The 25,151-nt window shown below is 35.5% G+C and overlaps 3 protein-coding genes across 6 annotated transcripts in view; 2 read left to right on the top strand and 1 right to left on the bottom strand.

The window, feature by feature from the left end:
- Positions 1-11,368, bottom strand: part of LOC107041175 (fibroblast growth factor receptor 2) — an 18,661-nt gene extending 7,293 nt beyond the window's left edge. The window contains exons 1-9 of one of the 4 annotated variants that reach the window (XM_015261607.1): positions 10,989-11,368; positions 9,868-10,111; positions 9,491-9,657; positions 8,289-8,541; positions 7,886-8,001; positions 6,717-6,810; positions 6,222-6,621; positions 3,811-4,016; positions 1,726-2,517 (exon numbers count right to left, since the gene is read on the bottom strand). In XM_015261607.1, coding sequence (XP_015117093.1) covers positions 2,071-2,517; positions 3,811-4,016; positions 6,222-6,621; positions 6,717-6,810; positions 7,886-8,001; positions 8,289-8,541; positions 9,491-9,657; positions 9,868-10,111; positions 10,989-11,233 — 2,172 coding nt within the window. In that variant the 5' untranslated portion in view covers positions 11,234-11,368 and the 3' untranslated portion in view covers positions 1,726-2,070. Of the gene's footprint in view, positions 1-1,725; positions 2,518-3,810; positions 4,017-6,221; positions 6,622-6,716; positions 6,811-7,885; positions 8,002-8,288; positions 8,542-9,490; positions 9,658-9,867; positions 10,112-10,988 lie in introns of those variants that run through there. The other 3 variants (XM_015261608.1, XM_015261605.1, XM_015261606.1) reach the window with 3 other exon arrangements.
- A 2,843-nt stretch (positions 11,369-14,211) lies between these two features.
- LOC107041149 (26S proteasome non-ATPase regulatory subunit 13) lies at positions 14,212-17,316 on the top strand. Its single transcript, XM_015261556.1, has 5 exons — positions 14,212-14,416; positions 14,492-14,605; positions 14,688-15,014; positions 15,646-15,978; positions 16,894-17,316. Exons 1-5 carry the CDS (start codon positions 14,301-14,303, stop codon positions 17,159-17,161), a joined length of 1,158 nt encoding a protein of 385 aa, XP_015117042.1. The 5' UTR covers positions 14,212-14,300; the 3' UTR covers positions 17,162-17,316.
- A 1,062-nt stretch (positions 17,317-18,378) lies between these two features.
- Positions 18,379-25,088, top strand: LOC107041164 (SID1 transmembrane family member 1). The gene is made up of 8 exons (XM_015261577.2): positions 18,379-18,511; positions 18,595-18,785; positions 19,141-19,442; positions 20,078-20,530; positions 21,410-22,056; positions 22,553-22,821; positions 23,027-23,236; positions 23,986-25,088. Exons 2-8 carry the CDS (start codon positions 18,609-18,611, stop codon positions 24,274-24,276), a joined length of 2,349 nt encoding a protein of 782 aa, XP_015117063.1. The 5' UTR covers positions 18,379-18,511; positions 18,595-18,608; the 3' UTR covers positions 24,277-25,088.
- Positions 25,089-25,151: the final 63 nt, after the last annotated feature.

The following is a 25,151-nucleotide window of genomic DNA, read 5'->3' as shown; positions in this document are numbered from 1 at the left end:
TTGGGCACTAATAATAAATATGTGTCACAGTAATAAGTAGAAATATAAATGTCAAACTTACATGAAAATAATTGTAAAGTATATATAAATACGATTTTCTTCCATTGAGCTTGTTGACGCTGCATTTTGTTTAGTGTTTTATTTATTTATAGTGACGTATATATACATAAATTTATGTATATACATATATATAGGTTTAGTTAGTGGTAACGGTGCCGCTGAGGGAAAGAAAATTTTAATACTTGTTTCACCTAGGTTTTTTTTTTGGGTTTTTAATTAAAAAATACAAATGTGCATACTATTTTTTACAGTGTGCCTTTAAACTACCCAACTTCGGTGCCGAGTCGGCGCTACAACTGGGGATAGTGCTTTCGATCGTTTCTCGGGCCACCCTCTGTGGCAACTACCCCTACGCCGGGGGGAGGTGGTGGGGGTCGTAGCAGGCGCCATCCCCCGGGGTTTTGGGGAGGTTTCAGGGGTTCGGGACTGATTGATGGGATTTTTTGGAGTTATGGACTGCGGAGGGGCTGTTGGTTTGAATTTTTTTGGGCATTGCACTGAGAGAGAAACAACACAATGAGATTAAATAAATAAAATAATAGAATAGAATAGAGAAGACAAGAGTTCTTTGAAAGGTTTTTTACGTTTTTACTTGTTAAAGAAATTCATGGCGCGAAAATTACCAAGCGCATAATATCCATAACATTGAGAAGAAAAATCTTACTTCAGGAAATTTTATACTCGTCCGAAAGACGAGGGCAATTGGTTCATATCAGAAAGCGAGTTCTCAAATCAATTCAAGTGGTTTTTGCATTAAATATTTTAGAACTGAGGCTAAAAGCTATTGAATGAATTAATTCAATTTTACTTGGTTTGAGAAATTGCTTTCTTACCCAATTGAGTGCCCGAGTTGTAAACCCGAGTTTGTAGCAGCGATGTCAGATAAGATATGAATGTTTTGTTGGGCTCAAATGAAAGAGTGGGTCGAGAAATGACGTGCTAGAGTCTCTAAACATGACAAATGTCTCTAAAGATGATGTCGGTTTTCAATTGAAAAGCAGAGTTGTGACATCATTGTCTAGGAGGACAATGGGGTCTAGGAGTATGTATAGAACATTGGCGTCTAGGAGTCTCCCCTGGTTCAAANTATTGGCGTCTAGGAGTCTCGATATGAATGTTTTTTTGGGCTCAAATGAAAGAGCGGTTCGAGAAATGGGTTGCTAGGGCCTCTAAAGATGGTTTTGAACCAGGGGAGACTCCTAGACCCCACTGGACAATGTTGTCACAATTGCGCTTTTCAATTGAAAACAGACATCATCTTTAGGGCCGTGACTATTCGCACCATTGCGTGAGTCACTCCCGTACACTCCATTCACTCCACGCATGCGTGAAGTTTGTGTGTTTCACGCAGCCGAATTTTCATACTGCTTTGTAAGAAAGAAAAGAAAATAATCGAAAGAAAATAATAAAAAAAACGTCCGCGGAAAAAGACACGACATAAAAGAATGACGAATCGGAAAGAGACGATCGCCCGTGAAAGTGGTTGAGGGAAAAAAATAAGAAATACGAAAGAAAAGAGAGAATACAATGAAAATCTTTATAGCAATATATAACGATTTTCTCGTATTCTTTCTTTTCTTTCGTATTTCTTATTTGAATGAATTATTATTATAATGAATTATGTAAACTACCTAATCTAGTCACTGTTGATGATTAAATTAACTATTTAAAGGCAAAAATACTTCTGTTTAATGAATATAATTTGGAAACATAGAAATATATAAAGATTTTCATCAGAGAACATTCAAGTTAGGATGTAAATATTCATAACTCAACCACAGCGGAATGACAAAAAACGTTACATTTTTTTTAAGAGGATCTTCCGTGAAACTACCCCTTTATCAGTGCGAGGCGGTGGGGGGCTGTAGGGGCGCCATCACGTGGTTTTTCCCGGGGGTTTGGGGTGTTCAGAATTGATTGATGGAATTCCTTCGTATTTGTGGGCTGTTGCGTGGTCACTAATTTCGATTTTTCATGAATGACGGGGAGATGAGGGTTGAATGGGCTTTTTCATTCATAAGTCGAGAGGAAGGTGTAGGATGAGGGCTGCAGGGCGTAGCAGGGATTGCTGCTGGTGATCATGGGTGAGGGGGGGTTGGGTGTGGCAAGACGCTCCACAATATCCGAGAAATTCGGGCGATCCCGCGGTCGTGTGGACCAGCAACGTCGCATTATCTCGTGGTGAACTGTGCTGATGCCCCCGGGGAGGGGCAATCGCGTGCCGATTTTCACGATGTGATGCAGAATCTCGTCGTCCTGAATCTCGGCGTAGGGGAATGAGCCGAGGGTCTCGATCTCCCACAATACCACGCCGTAGGACCACACGTCACTTTTGTTCGAGAAAGCGCGCTCGCTCAGGGTTTCCGGGGCCATCCAGCGCGCTGGCAGCCGACGTCCGCCTATTCCGTTCTCGTGGATTATGTACACACCCTCGCGGGACAGACCGAAATCCGCTATCTGTTTTGGACGGAAAAATGATGATTCGAGGAGTTTTCGAATCGAGACATTCACTGTTCAAATTTTTTGACTGAATTTTCCGCCCCAAATTACGGAAATTTTTGGCGCGTTCAAGGGCCACTGACATCTCGGGAAATCTTGACATTGAAAAATCAAATATTCTGATGATAGTTTGGTCTAGTGATCTAAAGAGCAGTAAAATACGCGATTTTTCAGTTCAATTATTCTTTGAAAATTCAGAAAATTGAAAAAATTCAGGGAAAAACTGAAAATCGGTGGCATTTTGTTTCTGAATATTCATGTTCCACTGAAAATTCAATCTAGTTGGGAAATTTCCACCTCACTCCCACTGAAAACTCATGAATTTCCGTGAATTCTCTTTAAAATTTGAAATTTTATAACTATTTCAGTTCAATAATAGAAATTTCAGTTCAATAATTCCATGAATATTATTAGAAATCAGACAAATTTGGACATATATATTCTTGAATATTCAATTAATTGAAAATTCGTTGTAATTTGCCGCTGAATATTAATGTGCAAAAATGTGCAATTTCATGGAATTTTCAGTGAAATCAGTTATTTTATGATTTTTCCCTCCTAAATCGAATTAAATATCCCTCTTCTTAAAATTACTAGCCAATTTTCACTGAAATATCAATTGTTCTCTCACAGTGCTACCCAGAATTCCTTCAAAGAAGAATCAAACTCATCGAAACGTTTAAAAACCGCACTGTCATGATTTAATTTAACAAACAAATTCAGATAATTTTAAGACACTCTAAGATAGCATTGAAGATCTCATTTTGTTTCACTACACTGTTAGCAGTTTTTCGAAATGCCATGGAAAATAGGGTAGTAATTCTCATGAGAGTGACATTGAATCTGATTGAGGGGAAAAATGTTTATGAAATTCCAAGTTTTAGGTGAAATTCTAGGAAATTCATGAGTTTTCAACCTGAGTGAGACAAAAATTGTACAACTTGATAAAATTTCCAATGAAACATGAATATTCAGAAAAAAATGCCATCAATTTTTCATTTCTCCCCGAATTTTCCTGATTTTACCGAATTTCCACGGAATAATTGGACTGAAAATTCAAGTATTTCATTGATTTTCGCATCATTCAAACAGAAAATCAATAGAATATTTGATTTTTTAATGACAAGATTTTCTGAAGCCTCAGCGAAAATTGAACATATTAAAAATTTCCGGGATTTGACCCAAAAAATTGAGACGAAAATTTTTAACAGTGTACTCCTTCAATCAATTAATAATCGGAGCTTCCCAAACCTTCAAGGATTTCTGGGGCGTCAGGAGAATGTTCCTGGCAGCGAGATCCCGATGCACAATGCCATTTTTCTCAAGGTGCTGCATCCCCCTGGCAATATCCAATGCAAACGAGGTAAATCGTTTATTGTCAATCCCATCGGACATTGAGAGCAACTCATTGTCCCTGATATTTACATAAATACGGCCATCAAGCTCCACTGCATTCACTGAAAATGTTCATGGGAGTATCACTGAGTGTCGATACGTAGACTATTCAGCATTGCACGTGGTTATTGGAGAAGGAGAAAAAAGAAGTTGGTTGCGCACTGTAAAGTCCACTGATGGAAAATCTCACTTTTCATTTCAAGTGGAAGTTTTCTGGACTTTTGACAACTGCAGGCGTTCATATGAAAATGCACGGTTTTTTCAAAACTTTTCCCGAAACTCCCATATTTACTGAATAAAAAAAAAACTTTATCTTTTTGAATTTAAAGAGCGTAAATAAACGATTAACGAATAGTTTTTTCAGAAGTTGAATTCGATTTATGTAAATTTAGCGCAATGTTCAATCTTCACAAGTGAGTCGTGAAATTCACGGGGTCAGTGGACCGCTTACAGCCGACAAATCTGATCCGTCCATTTACTTGGATTTCCAATATTGATTAATGAATCACGCCAGAATCTGTCTTATAATCGCAACGTGGGAGTGGTATTTAATTATTCATCAAGAGTTCAAGCAACGACTGATAATTCAAATCCAGATTTGATATGATGATGGGAATGACCTGATTTTCTGTCTATTTTTCCCATTTAATTTCACTAATGAATTTTAAAATTCAATTGATGACATGCCATTGGGCATGATTTATCAATTATCCACGATTCATCAGAATCAAATTGAGTTGGCAGACATTTTACTCAATTCTCATTTTCAAACAGGAAGGAAATGTTCGTAATTATCGAATTTAGTCTCACTCTCCATTAAAAAATTCAGCCGAATTTCATTTTTTTTTATTTCCAATTTAATTTCAGTGATGAATGAAATTTTGCATTCAACAGGATTGACGAAATGATGAAATTTAATTAAAAATTTAAGATACGTATTTTTAAATTTTAAAATGTAAAGAAAATCAGCACATTGTGACTTCTAGATAAAACTCTGCACCCCAATCCTCCATAAATCACGAGTTACTCTCGATTGATCAGAATATAAAAAAACGTCTGCCATTTCCACTCAATTCTCATATTCACACATGAAGGAAACGTTCTGTACCTCAATTATCGAATTTAATCTCACTCTCCATTAAAAAATTCAGGCGAATTTCATTTTTTTTTATTTCCAATTTAATTTCAGTGATGAATGAAATTTTGCACTCAACAAGATTGACGAAATGATGAAATTTAATTAAAAATTTAAGATACGTATTTTAAAATTTTAAAATGTAAAGAAAATCAGCATATTGTGACTTCTAGATAAAACTCTGCATCCCAATCCTCCACAAAACACGAGTTACTCTCGATTGATCAGAATAAAAAAAACGTCTGAAATTTCTACACTGAGAGGAAAACGACAAAGTTCTCAAACAAGTCTTACTTGTGCCAAGAAGTTTGGCAATAGTCTTTTGAAAATTATCAAAAAAGGATTTTCTTGTGCCAAACATGCAGAGAGTGCGCCGGAATGAAAAATTTTTGTCGCAAAAATAGATTTAGTAGTTCAAAAAAAATTGCATTCTCTGTACACGCAAGAAATGTCATTTCTAGCACTACTCCATCGTTTTTCGATACTCCCATACGTATTTTGCTCCCGAAAAATCTTTGTTTCATGCGAAACAGGGGATAGTAGTTTTTCCTTTCGGCTGTATAATAATCGCAGACAACAAATGAACCCTTAAATGAAACAATAATAATAATATGATAGCAATCTTGTAACTTAGGGATAAAATGTTTGTTGACAAATTTTCCTCTATATGAGATATTTTCATCCTGAAAAGGCACCGTCTGGTGTGAATTATCCACCTCTTGAGGCAAATATTTCGTTGTGTCGAGAGCAGAACAATTACAATGAGTTGTGTGGTTGGAACAATGAATTGCTCGAATTATTTATGTCTGAGACTTTCAAATTCGAACCAAACAAATTCTTTTTTGGCAATTTTCAACTAGCGATTTTGTTGGACCAAACAAGACTTGTTTGACAACGTGTTTGTTTTTCTCTCAATGTACTCAATTCCCATATTCACACATGAAGGAAACGTCCTGCACCTCACTTATCGAATTTAATCTCACTCTCAGTCTAAAAATACAATTCATAATTAAACTTGCAGATTCAAAGAGAACATCCGCCTCGCAGGGATACTCCTAAAAATAGGCATTCAACAATCCACTAGATTGCAATGAATGACACCAGATCGATAAAACAAAACTTGTATTCTTACTGTCTGCATCATTGTGATGCCCGCGCTGACGTGAATCCCCGCATTTTTTGATTAGTGTGTCCCTCAATTGATGCAGATAACACAGCAAATCACCCCCCTCCACGTACTCCAGAACAACGCAAATTGGATTATCTGGTAGTGTACAACATCCAATCAATTTAACAAGATGTGAATGCGATCCGACTCGTTTCATCGTTTGAATTTCATCGAGTAGCTGCCGACGTGCCTCCAACTCATCGAATTTCGTTGATGAATTTGATAATTTAACAGCTACTGGAAAATCATTATCGAGATAGCCCAGATAAACTCTGCCAAACTGTCCTTTCCCCAGCTCCTTCGATATTCTCAATCTCTCGTAGGATATTTCGAATGCATCCACTCCGATTTCCGGAGCCTCGAGCTTCGCAAAATAAATCAATATTGATTATTCAATTAATTGTACAAATGAGCATTCGTTGGTGACATTACATTAGGGCGACCTGAGACATTGATTACCTCGTTATCCCGGTGGATGTACAGACTATTGTGCTTTTTTAAAATTGAATTGACCCATTGCACTCTGTCGGAAATTCCTGTCAGCGAGGGAATTCTGAAAACGGGGTGAATTTATCGGGTGTTGACACTTATGGAATATTAGCGGTGTGGCCCGGACATAATAAGAGAAAATTAACATAATAAGAAAAAGGATTTTTGAGAATTTCTGTGATCAAAAAAATAGCTCAATGTTTTCGAATTTTCTAGAACCACCCGAGAATTTTCTCAATTTCTTTGGAAAACCATCAGATTTTGTGGACTTCTCGGGTGTTCCAAAAAAGTCGAAAACAGAGGTTTTTTTTTAATTGCAGGAATTCTCAAAAATTTTGGTATGCAATTTTCTCTTATTCTGCCCGGGCGAAGGAGGTCCACACAGCTAGCCAATCAGAATTTGAAATTAAATTGCTCAATTGTAACAAAATTTTTTTTTAGGAAATCCGAGAATTTCTTGGAATTTTCTAGAAAATCCAAGAATTCCCCCGAATATTCCAGAAAATCCCAAAATTTCCTCTAATTTACTAGAAAACCTGAGAATACGCTCCAATTTTCTGGAAGTTCTTCCGACTTCTCTGTGAAACCAAAGAATTTTCTCGAATTTTCTGTAACACCAAAGGATTTTTTCCAACTTACTATAAAATCCGCGAATATCCTCTAATTTTGTAAAAATCTCAAAAATATTCTCGAAAACTCGAAAATATTCTAGAATTTTCCGCTCAGTTCCAGAATTTTCCAGAAAGCTTTACGGTGTATGCTTAACTATGCACCGTACGAAGAGAAATCTTCAGTAAAAATTACGGAACTCATAATTCACTCACCGATTACGGAATCGACTCATCAGAAAATTTAAGTGATGGTATCGTAATTTTTCACAGGAGATTCAGGTAAAACTTGCGGAACGCTCTCGAAAAATTCCGTAACAGTTCCGGAAAATTTCCTACAACCACATTTCGCTCCAGAATTACGGAAAAGACACGTACTTTTTACTAAATATTTCTCTCCGTTTTTTATTATTATAATAATAAAAATACCATTCAAACCCATTCAGTGATTCTGCGGGAACCGCTGCCAAAGAATCGGCAACCGATTTATCACACTTAAAAAGATTCTTGAGATATTGACTGTCTACTTACGCTGTTGGCGAACTCGGAAGAATTATTTTATACTTGTCACATCTCCGAGTGCAGACGAAACTCAATCCTCCTAGGATCACTATACACACGACTGCGATTGAGATGTATAGCGGCCCCTGTTATTAATTCCGAGATTTAATCGCATTCAAATCGACAACGCGTATGACAAAATTTTCGGGAATAATTTTTTTAACGAAATATTCAACAGAAAAAATAATAAATCATCATTTTTCTATGAAAATTCCGGAGCATAACTTTTCTTAGTATTTTTTCATTGCATTTTTTTCTGTAATTTAAAAGTTTAGGCAACAAAAACTGAAGTTAGATTCAATTAAATGTCTCACAGGAAACAATGTTTCTCTTTAGCATTTTGAGTTGATGTCTGTCTCCTGTTGAGTTTTACCCTCACATTACGTATTCTCTTGGTAGACTGCTCCAATTTAGGTTCGTCACTCATGGAAAAGGCAAAAGGTTTCCCGAGACATCCATTCGCATCCTCAGTTGCTAACAATATCGCATGCCCCATTGGTGACGAAATTGAAGTGCTCAAATCAATATTCATAATGTAGTTTGATGTATTGCCAGGCAGTTGAACTAGTTTAGATATGTTGTAGACAGGCAGATCATTTTTTGATATCAGTAGCGGAACGGCGTAACTGATTGACAGATAATTATTTATTTTTTCATTTTTCAGCGGAGAAAGAAGATGAAGAAATTCTATTGAAAATCCCGCGGCCTTTGCATTCATTGTTTTCGAATTAGAAAATATAGAAAAATGTTTAATAAATATAAATCGAGAGATTTGGACACGAAGGATTTTGTTCAGATTTCTCCTACAAAAATTCCTGGACGTTATTCATTATTAGTTTTTTTTCATTGAAAATAAAATTTTCCATGAAGCTGAAATTAGCAGAATATTTGTCAGCGCAAAATTCAATTTAAGGGATATTTAAGTGTAGGAGAGTCAAATAATCATATGTAAAAATGTTTCTTAAAGTAGCTCTACCCTTCGGCCGGGCTACGCTGTATTTTTGGATATTTTCAGTTTTTCAATTTTTCAACTAAATTGCACGGAAAAATTTTGAAAAAATTCATACCCAGTCAGCATTATCTAAATTAAATTTCGCAATATATTGATATTTTTTCAAACATTTCCCTCTTATAAATAAATAATAAAACTTGTTTGCGAAACGGTGGATTATTTTTTATGAGGTGTCAAAAAAATTGTTGATTTTTTCACATCTAATGAAAAAAAAATTTATATTTTAATCTTTGATTACAATGGAAATGTTGATTTTCACATAAGACACTGGGTTAAACCCTGATTTTTAAACATTTCTTCGTTGAAAAACCAAAACGATAATTAAATTGAGAAAAAAATTAGAATGCCGAATCTAATCGAGTTTTCTGCAATGTTTTTGCAGTCTGCAATAATCTTTGAATTTACCGTAAGGGTAGAGCTACTTTAAGTGCGAAAGAGTTTGTACATTACTCAAAAACACGACTTCCGCTGTCGAATCTTTCGCTAGTTTCAGCTTCATGAATTTTCCATTTTAAACGGAATTTCAACAGAATTTTCTAGATTTTTTCTTACACGAAACGGACCTCAATACATACGAACTCACGGGGGAATGATTCTTAGCTATTTCCCATCTGATTTCAATCTCCCCAGACTCTAAAACTTCTCCGTATACTTGAGGAACAGGGAGATGTTCGTAAGCATCTCGACAATTGCAAGACTTCCCTACACAGTTCGGTACCGTAAAGTTAATCTGCGAGAACATATTATGATGTTCATTTTTTTATCATCAATATTATCATTGATATCATTATCACACGGGTGAAATCATTCGTTTGGAAAATCCAGGACTCTAATAAACTTCTCATAGAGTTCCAACAGGAATTCTAGACAATTTATTGAAAAAATCTCAATTCTTCCACTAAATTTTTTCACCCGTGTATTATTACACATTTTTCAGAACCTTGGCAGTATTAGACGTTCCAGCAGCCCGCGGCTGTGCGATAACTTGTATTTCATACGTGCATGTAGGCCTGATTGTCAGTTCTGGAATTTCGGAGAGAAATTTGTTCTCCGGCAGCACAATGCTTGTTTGTTCTGCATTCCACGTTGTTTGGAAAATATTTTCCTCGAGTGGGCAATCACTGACATTATCCAATGCATCGTCATGAGTATTCTCTGCATTTTCGACTGAACTGATTAAAATACTAAAGAGGAAAAATCTGTCTTAATTATCATCTCAAAAATTCCATTGTAAAAGTATGCGGAAAAAAAGATTAATTTAAAAAATCCTGTTGGATTTTTATTAAAATTTCGATTGAAAAGTTCCCAAGTTTTCAGTCACCGCATTTTTTTCTTCCCTCATTGAAAAATTCGCATGGATAATTGCAAAAATCTATTAATATGTTTTAATAAAATATTTTCTATTAAAAGTTTCGGAATTTTGCAATAGAATCTGCAAACAACGAATGTAATTTTCGTTTTTAAATTCAAATAATAATAATAATAATAATAATAATAATAATAATAATAATAATAATAGATACGTCAATTAGGTAGAACTAAACTTTTGATAAACAAAGTTACTCAGAAATAAATTAGAAATTAAATTGTAAGGCGTCAAGTCAGAGTTTGGGTTCTGCATCAGAAACCTCATGAGGTCAAACCCCGTTAATTTGAATTTCCGTAAGTATTTATAAATTAAAGGGGGTTTGTCCTGCTTTTGATCCTGCGGCTTTTGATACACAACCGAAACGTGGACTTGACTAATTCAAATCCAATTTTGAATATATTTCTAACCGCACGGCCACCCAAGAATACAAGTATTATTGATTACTACTGTTAAAGCATCATTTTTGCTCAAAATATCAATAATATTGCGATGATTCATTTTATCGAGTTTTATATGAGTATCATCGATAGAAATAATGGACGGAAAATGTATGACTTGGATGGGAAAATTAAATTTGGAAATGTATTGAAATATTTTGTAGGTATAATTCAATTAATTTTCAGCCCAATTATCCTCATTTCATAAACAATAATTCATTTCCTCAAGTCAATTGAATTAATGTTTAGTGTAACCTGTAATATTTTGGGGAAAGAGGTGCTTCCGGTGGGAGCCAAGAGATGTTAAACTTCAGAAGAGTATAATTTTCATCAGTAACAATGTCCTCCGGTGACTCCTCAAAGACGAAGACCCTTAAATCGCGTGGCGCACTGAGTGAATCCTTCGCTTGTGAGCAGCAACCGCACGCGGCGCACAGAATAATTAAAAGAACCCTCGCAATATGCAGGTTCTCACTAAAGATATCCCACTTTGGAGACATCTCATGGTCGGATTAATGTCCGATATGACGAGATTGAAAGCAGTTGTTGCAGTAAATTTTTTACATTTCAAGTGGACAAATTTCGCGAGAACATTTCATTGTTGTTGTACGATTCTCCTGCGCTTCGAACACTCTTCTGTACTCAATATATCGCGGAGTACTGATGTATTCACGCTCTTGAATCGCAAATCTTATCGTAAACGTTCCAATAGTCAGTTGCGAAGATATCTTCGTCTCTATGATAAGCTGATAAAAGTGAAGTTTTATTTCTGCAACTGGCTGCTTCCAAGAGCATGCAGATCCTATCGATCGAGGTGGAGAGTCGATGGAATGTCGATAGATTATTGGATTCATTGGAATTTGTAGTTATTTACTTTGGAGATACGGATAGCAAAAGGATTAATCGAGATTAATGATTTTTAAATCGTTCCTCAGTTGTTCTGTGATTATAAATTAATACAGGGGAGGTCGGGGTAAAACGGACACTTTTGACTTTTTTTTTAATGTTAATGAGGGGTTGAAATGTTGTCAAAATTTAATTTTTTTGTTTTTCAATACAAAGAACAATTCTTTCCCTTTGTGACGAGCCTAAACTCAGCTCAATTGATCAATTTGTTTCTGAGTTATGACTAATTTTAAAAAAGTCTGAAGTGTCCGGTTTAACCCACCCTGCCATTATTTAACAGAGACCAACCTTTTCATGACACCGTAGAATGAAACGCTTGACCTGATGAACGCCTATCACCTTGGAATGAGGGAAACACAACATATTTCTGTGTTATAAATGTACAGCGAGTACACTGTGAAAAAAATTTAACTGAATTTTCCAGAACATGACACTGAATTCAATTTAACGGAAAAAAGTCTATGAAACTTCAAGTTTCCCTGAAAGTCAAGGAAATTCCTGATTTTTCAGTGGAAGAACCATGAAGATTCCGAAATTTCCGTGAATTTTCAATGTAAACATGATAATTCAATAAGAAATTGCTCTGAAATTTAAAAAATTGAAAATTCAAGGACATTTTTGCTTGAATTTTCCTCATTTCCATTAATTTTCATGGAATTGTTTAACTGAAATTTAAAATTTCCATGAATTTTCCACGAAAACCACGAATTTTCAATGGTAAAATTCCCTGAAATTTCAATGAAACCATCACTTGTTTCATATTTAAAGACTAAAGCCTGAAAACTTCAGTGAAAATTTTTTAACAGTGTACTTCTGACAGGTGTTTTGGTGTATTTTCACACCATGCCACACTCAGACTGCCACTGGTGCTCTCCATCCAGTTCTATTCCCCTTAAAATGTTCTCCACGACGATGAGATAGTCTCCTTCTCCTCTCGTTGGAAGAAATATCACTCTTAAACTCCCGAAACACCACTGACTTTCTATAAATATTCAATAAACACAATCCCCACCCCTTTATTCCTATAATTAACCGACTGCACACACTTTTTTTTACGAATGTCCACGATAGTCTTATTGTTTAAATGATGACTAAATGTCACCGTTGATCTCTGATATTTATTTTTCAGTACTTGGGAGAAAGAACGGACATGAATAGAGTTATATCGCTTCCAGCGACTCGAGTTAAACCGAGAAAGTCCAACATTCAGCCCTTTCCCACTATTAAAAAAATATTATTCACCAATTTTAATCCCAGACACTCGAGTTATTCAATAAACACAATCCCCACTCCTTTATTCCTATAATTAACCGACTGCACACACGTTTTTTTACGAATGTCCACGATAGTTTTATTGTTTAAATGATGATTAAATGTCACCATTGATCTCTGATATTTATTTTTCAGTACTTGGGAGAAAGAACGGACATGAATAGAGTTATATCGCTTCCAGCGACTCGAGTTAAACCGAGAAAGTCCAACATTCAGCCCTTTCCCACTATTAAAAAAATATTATTCACCAATTTTAATCCCAGACACTCGAGTTATTCAATAAACACAATCCCCACTCCTTTATTCCTGTAATTAACCGACTGCACACACTTTTTTTTACGAATGTCCACGATAGTTTTATTGTTTAAATGATGATTAAATGTCACCATTGATCTCTGATATTTATTTTTCAGTACTTGGGAGAAAGAACGGACATGAATAGAGTTATATCGCTTCCAGCGACTCGAGTTAAACCGAGAAAGTCCAACATTCAGCCCTTTCCCACTATTAAAAAAATATTATTCACCAATTTTAATCCCAGACACTCGAGTTATTCAATAAACACAATCCCCACTCCTTTATTCCTGTAATTAACCGACTGCACACTTTTTTTACGAATGTCCACAATAGTTTTATTGTTTAAATGATGATTTAATGATGAAAACATTATTGTCCAAGCAATTCCGCGAAGGATGCGATCATCGGCGGTATGAGAACACATAATTCAAAGTGGCGCCTCACACAGGGGAAAACGCGGGAATAAATGGCGAGAGGTTTGGATTTTGCCGTTGAAAAATCCTGCGGCCGTATAAACGCATAAAAATCGATGAAAAGGGAGCAATTAATAAACTCGAATGTACACACACACTTCTGACGACTGTCATTCGGTTTCTGAAACGATTCCAGAAACAATAGAGTCCACAAACATTCGTAGAATACGAATCCAATTTTTTCTGGCTCAAAATGATCACTTTTTCAGCCACAAAACCCGTAAATTCGGCACTTCAGTTTGGCGAAAATAATAAAAACACAGGTGACACTTGTCTCTCTGACCGAAACGTCCTCACACCTTCCCAAACCACAATGGAGTGATCAAACACCACGAAAAGTTCTTTGCGAGTGAAAAAAGGAGGGAAAACTCGTGATTGGACGAGCGCTGTTATTGGTTGCCCTAAAAGCGTTCGTTAAAAATTCAAAACCGTGAAAATTCACCTAATTTTCACGAAACAAGAAGAGTATTGTGCTGCCACCTGTCGAAAATCCAACGAGCCCTGCTCTGAAACAAGATAACCTCCAAAATCCCTCGAAACAAAGTCTTCAATCTACAGAAAAATTCAGTCCTCGCGTCAGTAATAATTTGCCGGGTCATTGTGAGATTTGTTAATAAACATGGCAGGCGTAGCAGGGCCCAAGGATGTTAATTCGTTTTTAAGTCAAAAACAGAACACTCCTGACAAGGAATTAGCAGCTGAATGGGGCCAGCTGGAGGAGTTGTACAACAAAAAGTGAGTTTTTCGTGTTAATCATCCCATTTTCATTGCTCGTGTCACTGTTGTCCTGTTATTCACTGGATTTTCCAGGCTTTGGCATCAACTCACGTTGAAGTTGGAGACATTTGTCAAGCATCCCTCCCTCCAGAAGGGGGATAATCTCATTCAGCTGTACAAAAACTTCCTCTCGACATTCGAAAACAAGTGAGTAAACACAACCATTTTGACAATTTACTCCAATGATTATTATCTCAGGGGTTGGGGTTAATCCTGGAAATGATTTCAGGATAAATCCATTGTCTCTAGTGGAAATACTGGCTCATGTGATTGAGCAATATCCGGACAAGAGGGAGGCCATCAAGTTCTTGGAGGCAACAGAGCCCAAGGTTGAGAAGAATAATGAGGCTGTTTCACTGTGTAAAGTACTCGAGGGCCAGATACTCCTTGACAAACTCAATGACCAGGAGAAGACGAAAAAAGTCATTGAGGATGTCGAGGCCATGCTCGATAATGCTGATGGGGTGACCACTGTTCATGGGAGATTCTACCTGTTGGCGAGTCGATTGTACAGGCTTCAGGGGAAACATGCTGAGTATTATCGCACAGCCTTGAGGTATTCTCCATCTTCTTTTTATAATTTTTCAACTCAAGATGGGTTATCATTTTGAGAACTTAATCTAGGATTTAATTTAATAGTCGTAATTTTTTAAATTGCTCGACTAAACGTTTTGTCTCCCAGGAAAGATATGAGAGGTTTTTTTATTGCTTCAAACTTCTCAATAAAAAAGCAGAATAATGACAAACCGGAACAGGCTAATAGGCTAACGAGAGTAAATAATTGTAAAATGTTGATCCATTCATATTATTTCCTTTCTTGTCTTATGTTTCTTTTCCTTTTACATAGAATTCACAAATAGATTTCACAAATTCTGTTGATAATTCTACTTGTTATTTTATTAAAATATTCGAAGATTCTCTGTATATTTTTTTCAATTGAAATGCTCGATTGGAAATATTGTGGTATATTATTTTTTCTTTATATATTTAATTCCTGAGCCCTAAATGTCTTTTTCCTCTAAATGTTAATTATTTTTTCATGTATTTTTGCCTCTCAATGAAGCATTTTAATCCCTTGAATCGTTTGAATCGTTTAAATGAAAGAGTTGATTGGAATTTATTTTTCCCAAAATACAAACGTGAGTTGACTAATGTATAATTTTAATATTTACGATAATTTTCATCAGGTATTTGGGCTGCATCGACGTAGAAACCCTCACGAAACAAGAGAAAGAGCAGCACGCGTTCTTCCTGGGTCTCGCTGCCCTCCTGGGTGAAGGGGTCTATAACATTGGAGAACTGTTGGCACACCCTGTGCTCCAGTCCCTCAGGGGAACCCCCAATGCCTGGCTCGTCGATCTCCTCCAGGCGTTCAATGCCGGGGATATAGCAGCTCTCGAGAGACTCAAGCCCCAGTGGTCTAAAGTTGCTGATCTAGCCGCCCAGGAATTGAAACTCAGACAGAAAATTTCACTCCTCTGCCTCATGGAGATGACGTTCAAACGTCAATCGAATAACCGGTAATTATTTCTCATTTCTGGAAGTTTAATCACATCTTTTGTTTCGTTCAGTATTTCGTATTGATCTTGATGATAAGTGAATTTATGACAAAAAATTTCAAGATATTTTTCATTTAAATGATTCATCACTAAATAATTAAACTATTAATTAATGACACAATAAATCTCATGGATTATTCCCCATAAAAAAATTACATTTTCCTCTACAATCATATAAATATTTGAAAACAGTTGAATAATTATTATTAACTAACGAATAATTATTAAAATATAATCATTAAACCATTTTTAAAGTTGTCATCACAGGTTTTTTGTTCAGTACTTCGTGTTGATCTTGATGATAAGTGAATTTATGACAAAAAGTTTCAGGATATTTTCCATTTAAATGATTCATCACTAAATAATTAAACAATTAATGTCAGAATAAATCTCATGGATTATTCCCCATAAAAAAATTACATTTTCCTCTACAATCATATAAGTATTTGAGAACAGTTGAATAATTATTATTAACTAACGAATAATTATTAAAATATAATCATTAAACCATTTTTAAAGTTGTCATCACAGGTTTTTTGTTCAGTACTTCGTGTTGATCTTGATGATAAGCCAATTTATGACAAAAAGTTTCAAGATATTTTTCATTTAAATGATTCATCACTAAATAATTAAACAATTAATGTTGGAATAAATCTCATGGATTATTCCCCATAAAAAAATTATACTTTTTTCCAAAATCATATAAATATTGAGAACAGGTGAATAATTATTTATAACTAAAGAATAATTATTAAAGTATAATCATTCTCCTCTAAAATCATGTTCACATTGGGGAAAAGTTGAACGATTATTTTTAATTTAATAATTATTAAGCAATAATCATTAATTGTTCTTTTGTTTTCCTTTTTTATTCAGCCAACTGTCATTCTCCGAGATCTCCCAAGAGACTCGTCTCCCAGTCAACGAAGTAGAGCTCCTAGTAATGAAGGCCCTAGCCCAGGGTCTCGTTCGTGGAGCCATCGATCAAGTAGCTGGAATCGTCAATATGACTTGGGTGCAGCCCCGAGTTCTCGATCGCACACAAATAGCTGGGATGGTCCAACAACTCGAGAGATGGTACAAGGATGTCAACATCATGGAGCACCTCCTGGAGTCTAGGGCCTCTGAAATCCTCACCCTTTAAACTCCATTGATTTCCTTTTTTCTATTGGATTTAAACAACTACATCTTTTTTTTCACTGAAATAAATATACGATTGTCACACGTTGATACACTGCAATTGAGAAAAAATTGGTTGCAATTATCTTTGAAGTAATAAAAATTGTACAAATAATGAAAGATGATTTTTTTAGTGTTAATTACAATTGAGGTTCTAATGGAACATCATTTGCGTGTCAAACAATCGTCACGAGGATTAAAAAATCGTTGAGAGAAAAATCAGGATTTTTTGTTAAAAGTTCGTGTTTAAGATTTTATTTGCGAATTTCGTAAAGGAAAACATGAAAAATACAGCAAAAAAAAATTTGGGAAATTTATTCGCAAGAAGTTTGACAGAAAACGTCTCAAGAGAATAATTTGAAATGAATTCTTCTACAGTTTCAATGGGAATTCAAAAGAAATCTCAAAGAATTTATATTACTGCACTATTATAAGGAATCCCAATAGAATTCTATTTCAATTGAATTCTCAAGGAATTCCAACGGATTCGCTAGAAATTTCTATTGACCTTTCTATTAGTTTTTGGCCGAACCCATTGAAATATTCAGCAGAAAAGTCAATAGAATTTTATTTTTTCACATAACTTATTCTCTTCAGATATTTTCCATAGAATTTCCTCGCCTCAAATTTTTCAAGTTTTTTTCATTCTATTTTTCTTTTCTTCTCACCAAGAAAATCAAACAAAAAGTTCAACAGAATTTTCCAACGAATTCTCTAATTTTTCCTACAAATTTTTTTGATCAGTGTCCATTAAAATTCCCTGAAATTTCAATTGAATTCTCAAAGAAATCCATCGGAATTCCCCATCAAAATCGCTAGTTTTACTGAACTCTTTTCATTCATGATAAAGAAAGGAACAAAGAGTTATCAGATCTGCGTCAGCATTGGTCACATTTCATTCTGTCATCGTTTTTTTTTTTTTTTTCGTTTCAAGTGGTAAAACGGTTCAAGTGAATTTTGACTATTGGCCAGTTTTCAATGAATATCTCGGAATCTACGGGAGATGGCAAAATTTTTGTTATAAACTTTTTTGTAGAGCTGATTGAGAGCTACAACAAGTATAATTACGAAAATTTCGATATCTCCCTCAGATTCGGAAATATTCCTCAAAAACTCCACTGTGGAGATGAGTCGAGCTAAACCACTTTACCACTTCGCTACTGATTTCAGTACTCGCGCGTGTGTCCACCTATGCACAAAGCATTTATTCTGCGAACTGTATATAGGATGACAGTACAGTACCGGAGTGATGATTGAGGTTAATTTTTCACTTCGTCCAGCCAGAAGAGGAAGAAATGGCTTAAATAACGCAGAGGTACGGTATCTAATCAATCTCAATCAATCAGTTTATTCCTAACGGGTGGCCCAAAATTCATGGAGTTCATTCTTTGGCTGTAGTTAACGACATCAAGATGAGGGTGTTGTTCATCGTTTGGATCTCACTGCTACCGATCATCAAGGCTTTATCACAGTCCTCTGAGCCACCTCCACCACTGTATCCTCAAGTCATTTTGGCTGAATATGGGGTGCAGTACAGTAAAACCCTCAATACGAGCATCGAATGGGTCTTCCTCTACAGCAACAAGAATGTAAGGAATTAAATATGACCGTTGAAATGCACATTTTCATTTTTTTTAAATGCACATTTTCATTTTTTTAAATATCAATGATCAATTGAATTTTCGATGGCACAAAATAATTTTGATTGCGAGGGAATTTCAATAGAAATTATATCGAAAATTCTGCATGTTATTTTATTTTGTAATTTGACAGTTTTTCTGAAGATTTATTTTCTGAAAAATTAATCAATTCAGAAATACTTTTTATTTATTTTTAAATGTGTTACTGGAATTTGTTAACTGGCCATCGCCCGGCGGCTTTCAGCCAAGTATTCACATTTTATGTACCTAATAGTTGATACAAAGAATTTGAACAAAATTACAGAACACCCAGGGTGCGAGGATCTACGTAGACAGTGATGCATCTGAAGACGAACCCCTGATTGTCGTTGTCAGAGAGAAAAAGGGAATTCTCTCGTGGCAAATTCCCCTCCTGGTGGAGAGGAAGAATGCAAAACCCCAGGCGTACTCCAAGACCAGCAGAACTCTCTGCTCCGCGAGTTATTACAAACTGGGGAGGGAAGACCTGGAGGACGAGGAGTTCATCACTGTCAGCATATCGACCGAGAGCAGATCCCACATCAACTTCCATTTGTCAGTTATTGCAGAGACAGATTTCTATATTCGGTATGGTTGAACTATTCGAAAAACAAAAATTCAAGAAATTTTGTCAACTGAATTTTTTTCCATTTTTGCTTCCGAAGCTTTGTAATCGTTCAAAGTTAAGTTTCGAAATTTTTGTGTCAGGGTAATTAAATTTGGTCTAAAAAGTCAAAATATGCGATTTTTAGATGGTGTCTGTATGTATGTATGCATGTATGTAGGGGAGGGTAGGGGAAAACGGACACTTTTGACTTTTTTTGAAATATTCATGACGCGTTGAATTGTTCATGAAATGGAATAATTTTATTTTTCAATTGAAAAACAATGATTCCTCTTTGTGATGAGCTTAGACTGAGCTCAATTGATAAATCTGTTTCTGAGTTATGGAGTTCCAATGGAAATTGTCCGGAATTTACGAAAATCCAACAAAATACCCTATCGAAAACACTCGTTATATTCACTGATTTTTTTATGCATGAGTTCCAGAAGAAATACCTCAGGATTTCAATAAAAATCTTCTGCTCCCCTTTCAGAAAATCAAATCAAAAATATTTACTGCACAAAACCGTTTTATTCTGAAATCAAAGCATTCCATTCTCCCCTCATTCTTCCACACATGTCACAGCCCCATGAACGATGAAATCATTAAATTTCGGCAGATCCGGAGAATCTCGGAAGCTGGTGATCTCCCCCTCAGAGCCCCACTACTACGGCTACAACTTCTCGAACGAAGCGGACAATCGCTCAGTCCTCGTGAAGATCGAATCGGACAGCGATACCTGCATGACGGTGTCAGTCCAAAACCCATCATGCCCAGTCTTCGATCTGGAACGAAACATTCAATTCTCCGGGCACTGGCAGACAGTGAGTCAATTAGGGGGCATAACGATCCCCAGGGAGGCCTATCCCAATGGCTTCTTCATCATCCTGGTGGTCAAAGGGGACGACACCGATTGCACCCTGGAGATGGGGCCATCAAATCGAAACAAAACTGTGACAATTACCATCACCCCGAATATCACGTTCAATGATGGTGTCACGGCAGCGGTCATCACGATGGTCATTGGATTTGCTTTCTGTGGGTTTTATGTCATCGGAGTGGTGTCCCACCGGTATGTTACTTTTTTTCATTTCATACTTGTGTGAATAAAAAACTTAAGTACTGGGATTATAGAGAATTGATGTTGACAGTGTCGATTGCATAAAATTTATCCGGATCCTACCAATTTTTTAAGATTGTGCAAAATTTTTGGCTGAAATTTCTGGTACAATTCTTGGAAATTTTTTGAAAAAATCAATGGAAATGGTGAATTTAGGTAAATATATTCTCGACTTTTCAATAAAATTGATTAATTAAAATTAAAATTCGTAATTATAACTGAATATTCATGTTTTGATTGGAAATTCAAGCAATTTTGAAAATTAAATTTTCTGTGAAATCTGAAATTTCAAAATTTTTTTCTCCTATATCGAATTTAATGGCACTCCTCTAAAATTGATTATTAAAAATATGTTGATTAAAATAATCGCCAATCACCTCAAAGGATCAATAATGTTCATATTTTCGTCATCATTTGCAATTCTATCCTGTTCTCCAAGAATTTATTTGAATTTCATTATCTACAGGGGAGGTTGGGGTAAAACGGACACTTTTGACTTTTTTTCAAATGTTAATGAGGGATTGAACTGTTGATGAAATTTAATATATATTTTTTCAATACAAAGAACAATTCTTTCATGACTAAATTCAAGAAAAAAAAGCTTATAGAAAAATCAAAATAAAGTAATATGAAAAAATTAATAGAATTTCTCAAAAGAAGCATTACATTTTTTATTGCATTTATTCATACATAAAACGATACAAAAAGCAATTATCAACTCAAATGAAATAAACTTCGAATGAAGTAAACACTCCAATTCTTTAAGTAAAAACCACGAGAACAGTATGAAAACGATGTTTACGCTCGTCTTGTCCATTCATTAATGTCCAGAGTGAGGACACGAAGGAGACTGCAGGCAGCAGTTGCCCAGGTCGATGAGAATCCCGAGCCTGAGCTGCTGCCGAGTCCATCGGTAATGGAGGCGGCTGGTCCCAGTCAATGGACATCAGTAGACGACGACTCGTCCCGGGACGAAGACGACATAGACATGCTCAACGATGTCCTCTCAGATAAAGAGATAATCCGCACAAAACGAGTCCTCTCGGTCTCCGATCTAGCTCGAAAGGCGCCGAAGATCCTTCGGCACAAATCACGACTGTATCTTTATTACCTGGGGACTATCGCCGTGTTCTATGCACTACCTGTCGTTCAGCTGATGGCGACTTATCAGAGGGTCATCCGCGTCACGGGTAACCAGGACCTCTGCTACTTCAATTTCCTGTGTTCACATCCTTTCTTTGGATTCTCTGACTTCAATCATGTCTTTTCCAATTTTGGGTATATTCTACTGGGGCTTCTGTTCATTCTACTGACGTGGGTGAGGGAGCAGGGGGACTTGCCGTTCGCTGAGAAGAAGAAGAGCTTTGGGATACCACAGCATTATGGACTTTTTTATGCCATGGGCACTGCCTTGATGATGGAGGGGGTGCTCTCGGCTTGCTATCATGTTTGCCCCAATCACAGTAATTTTCAGTTTGGTGAGTGTGAGGGCAGGGGCTAAACATTTGTAGCGAAGTGGTAAAACGGTACAAGTCAATTTTGACTATTGACCAGTTTTCAGTGAATATCTCGCAATCTAAAAGAGATAGCAAAATGGTTTTAAAACCTTTTTTGTAGAGCCGATTGAGAGCTACAACAAATGTAATTACGAAAATTTCGCTATTTCACTTAGATTCAGAAATATTCCTCAAAAACTCAACTGGGAGATGAGTCGACTTATTTCCGTAATTTTTCAGAGGTTTTTAGCTTGAATGTTTAATGAGAGAAGTTAGTAAATGCGGCTTAAAACAGTCCTGAAAATTAAGATTTTTTGCTTCTATTGAATATTTAAATAATTGAATATTTCTATCCAGAAAACGTAATTTTTCACTGGAATTTCGTAACGAATATTTATTTCATATATAGAAGAATAAGTGTAAGAATAAGAATGAGTAAAAACACAATGGATTTTAATGTTTTCTCCCATTTTTACAGACACAAGTTTCATGTACATAATAGCAGTGCTGTGCATGGTGAAGATATACCAAACGAGACATCCTGACATAAATGCTCGTGCTTCCGTTACATTTGGAGTACTAGCTCTCATCATATTCCTGGGGATGCTGGGAGTCCTGGACGGCTCTGATTATTTTTGGATTGTATTTACTATAATACATCTTTTTGTGTGCCTTGTTCTAACTGCTCAGATTTATTACATGGGCAGGTGGAGACTCGACAGGGGAATGTTTCGGCGAATAGTCATGGTGAGTTCGATTGAATTATCATAATTGAAATAATCAGCTGAAGGAGGATTTCTCCTGGCAATTTTCCAAAAATTACTCATCAATTTTTCATTATTCTTCGAAATGAAAAAATATGTCTAACGTTCAAGATTAATTTTCATGTCTGTAATCAGAGATTGGTGAATTCTCCTTAATATCATTTTGGGACGTCTTCATTTATTTCCAGACATTCAAACATGACGCACGATCAGGCGTCTCAAATATTCTGAAGCCCATGTATGCTGGAAGACTCATTCTCCTCGTCATAGCGAATTTTTGCAACGTTGGTCTGGCTGTGTTTGGCAATATGCATCATAAAAAAGATTTTGCCAGTTTCCTGCTAGCAGTACTCATGTCCAATCTACTGTTGTATACTTTTTTCTATATTGTGATGAAGGTAAGTACCTCAGCAATGAAACCTAGTCCTAAATATATATTTTAAAAGTCAACAGATGTTCATTTTTTTACATAACTTATTCCTTTCAATTTTTTTCCATAAGAATTCTTGTGAATGAATTTTCCAAGTTTTATCCGTTCGATTCTGTGATACCATTTTGTAAAATGCAGATTAAGAAACTTCGAAAATTCATTGAAAATGAAAATCTATTGATTTTTTCTTTTGAAAAACGGAAAAAATGCTAATAGAATTCCAATTGGAATTTTGGATTTGACAATGAGTTAATATTCGCTCCCATCGTGTCTAGGCTTGAGAAAAAATTTGAATCTTTTTCGCCAATCACACGAAGAAAAATTTCTTAACGATTTTTTATTAATAAAAAAAAAGAAGTATCATTTATTATTATCATTTTTATTATTCATTCATCTTTCACATTTAATTCCTACATTTTCTTATTCAAATAATAAAAAAATATTTTTCGCTCTAAGTAAAAATCGTTTATTTAAAAAAATATAAATATATATATATATTTTTGCAGATTCATTCATCTATGAATAATTTTTTAAGAATCAAAATAGAAAAAGACCTTAAGAAATAAATTTTTGAGCTAAGCTAAACTTGAAATATTCCTAAATCTAGCATAAGTATGGCGAAATAGGCTGCTACCCAAGAATGTTTCACCTATTTTTTAACAAATGAAAAGCCCCAGAAAAGACATTCAGATGAATAAACGAAAAAATTCCTTCCAGCTGTGTTATCGAGAAAAGATTCTACTCCAAGCGAAGTGTTACATCCTACTGTCCTTCATCGCCTGGGGCTTGGCGCTCTACTTCTTCATCAACAAGTCGATCTCGTGGGCGCTGACACCAGCGCAATCACGACACTCAAACCGTCCGTGTTTATCACTACTAAACTTCTTCGACTATCACGATATCTGGCATTTCATCTCAGCCCTCGCAATGTTCTTCTCATTCATGGTGCTGCTGACCCTAGACGACGACCTAGAAGACACTCACAGGAGCCAAATACCCGTATTCTAACGCCTGTGAACTCGATGCGATGGTTAAATAAACAGACAATACGTGAGATATTTTAACAATATAATGATTCTTTCGTGTTTATTTGTCATGGCAGTGATATTTTACCTTATTCCATGATTACATTATCATTCATTCACAATATTAACTCTACGATTTGTTAATGCATTTAATTTGTGCTATCAAACATTAATATGCACACCACGTTAAATCCTAATCCATCATTTATTTTTATCTATCAGTAGTTTAATCAATTTCGTATCTATCCACAATTCCAAAAAGAAAAGACACTCGATTTACAAATAATATAAAATCTGAAAAATTTACAATTATCTAAATAAATTGGGTGAGGCAACTGGAGAGGTAAAACGTCATTTTCTTATGAACATAAAATAAACTATTGATACCAGGTACCCGTGCAGGTGTGGGATTGAATTGCAGACGACAATCCAGACGGAATGTTGAATATAAATGTCAATCGTCTTCTATTGATATTCAATTTTCGTATGAAAAACTCAAGAGAAAAACCCAGCCCATTCTTTAAAAAATTCTAGCAGATTTATCAATCGATTTTGATTTTTTACTTTCTCTATTCTGTTGACATTTTCTGTGTAGAAATCCCTGAGCATTAAGTTCGTAACTCGAGGATAAAAAATTTAATAGAAAATCCTAGTGCTTTCTGTAAGAATTACGCTGAATGACTGATAAAACTCGATTAAATAATTCGATCGTGTCATATTCTGCTTTTTCTATATAAAATTTTAGGCATATTTTTTTCCACTGTATTTTTATCTCTTTTCCATAAATAAATTCGAGAAAAAAAAACTCGTAAACGTCATTCCCAAGAGTTTTTATAGAAATCCCACCAGAATAACGTA

This window comes from Diachasma alloeum, unplaced genomic scaffold, assembly GCF_001412515.2.
Source record: "Diachasma alloeum isolate Michigan unplaced genomic scaffold, Dall2.0 Dall_scaffold_00358, whole genome shotgun sequence".
NCBI lineage: Eukaryota > Metazoa > Arthropoda > Insecta > Hymenoptera > Braconidae > Diachasma > Diachasma alloeum.
This window is presented reverse-complemented; position numbering and strand designations above follow the sequence as displayed.

Bases quoted from the DNA above. Each gene is read 5' to 3' on its own strand.
- LOC107041149 (XM_015261556.1), top strand. From the start codon at position 14,301: ATGGCAGGCGTAGCAGGGCCCAAGGATGTTAATTCGTTTTTAAGTCAA. The intron at 14,417-14,491 runs GTGAGTTTTTCG...TGGATTTTCCAG, and splicing joins GAGGAGTTGTACAACAAAAA to GCTTTGGCATCAACTCACGT. The intron at 14,606-14,687 runs GTGAGTAAACAC...AAATGATTTCAG, and splicing joins CTCTCGACATTCGAAAACAA to GATAAATCCATTGTCTCTAG.
- LOC107041164 (XM_015261577.2), top strand. From the start codon at position 18,609: ATGAGGGTGTTGTTCATCGTTTGGATCTCACTGCTACCGATCATCAAG. The intron at 18,786-19,140 runs GTAAGGAATTAA...ACAAAATTACAG, and splicing joins TCCTCTACAGCAACAAGAAT to AACACCCAGGGTGCGAGGAT. The intron at 22,057-22,552 runs GTGAGTGTGAGG...CCATTTTTACAG, and splicing joins TCACAGTAATTTTCAGTTTG to ACACAAGTTTCATGTACATA.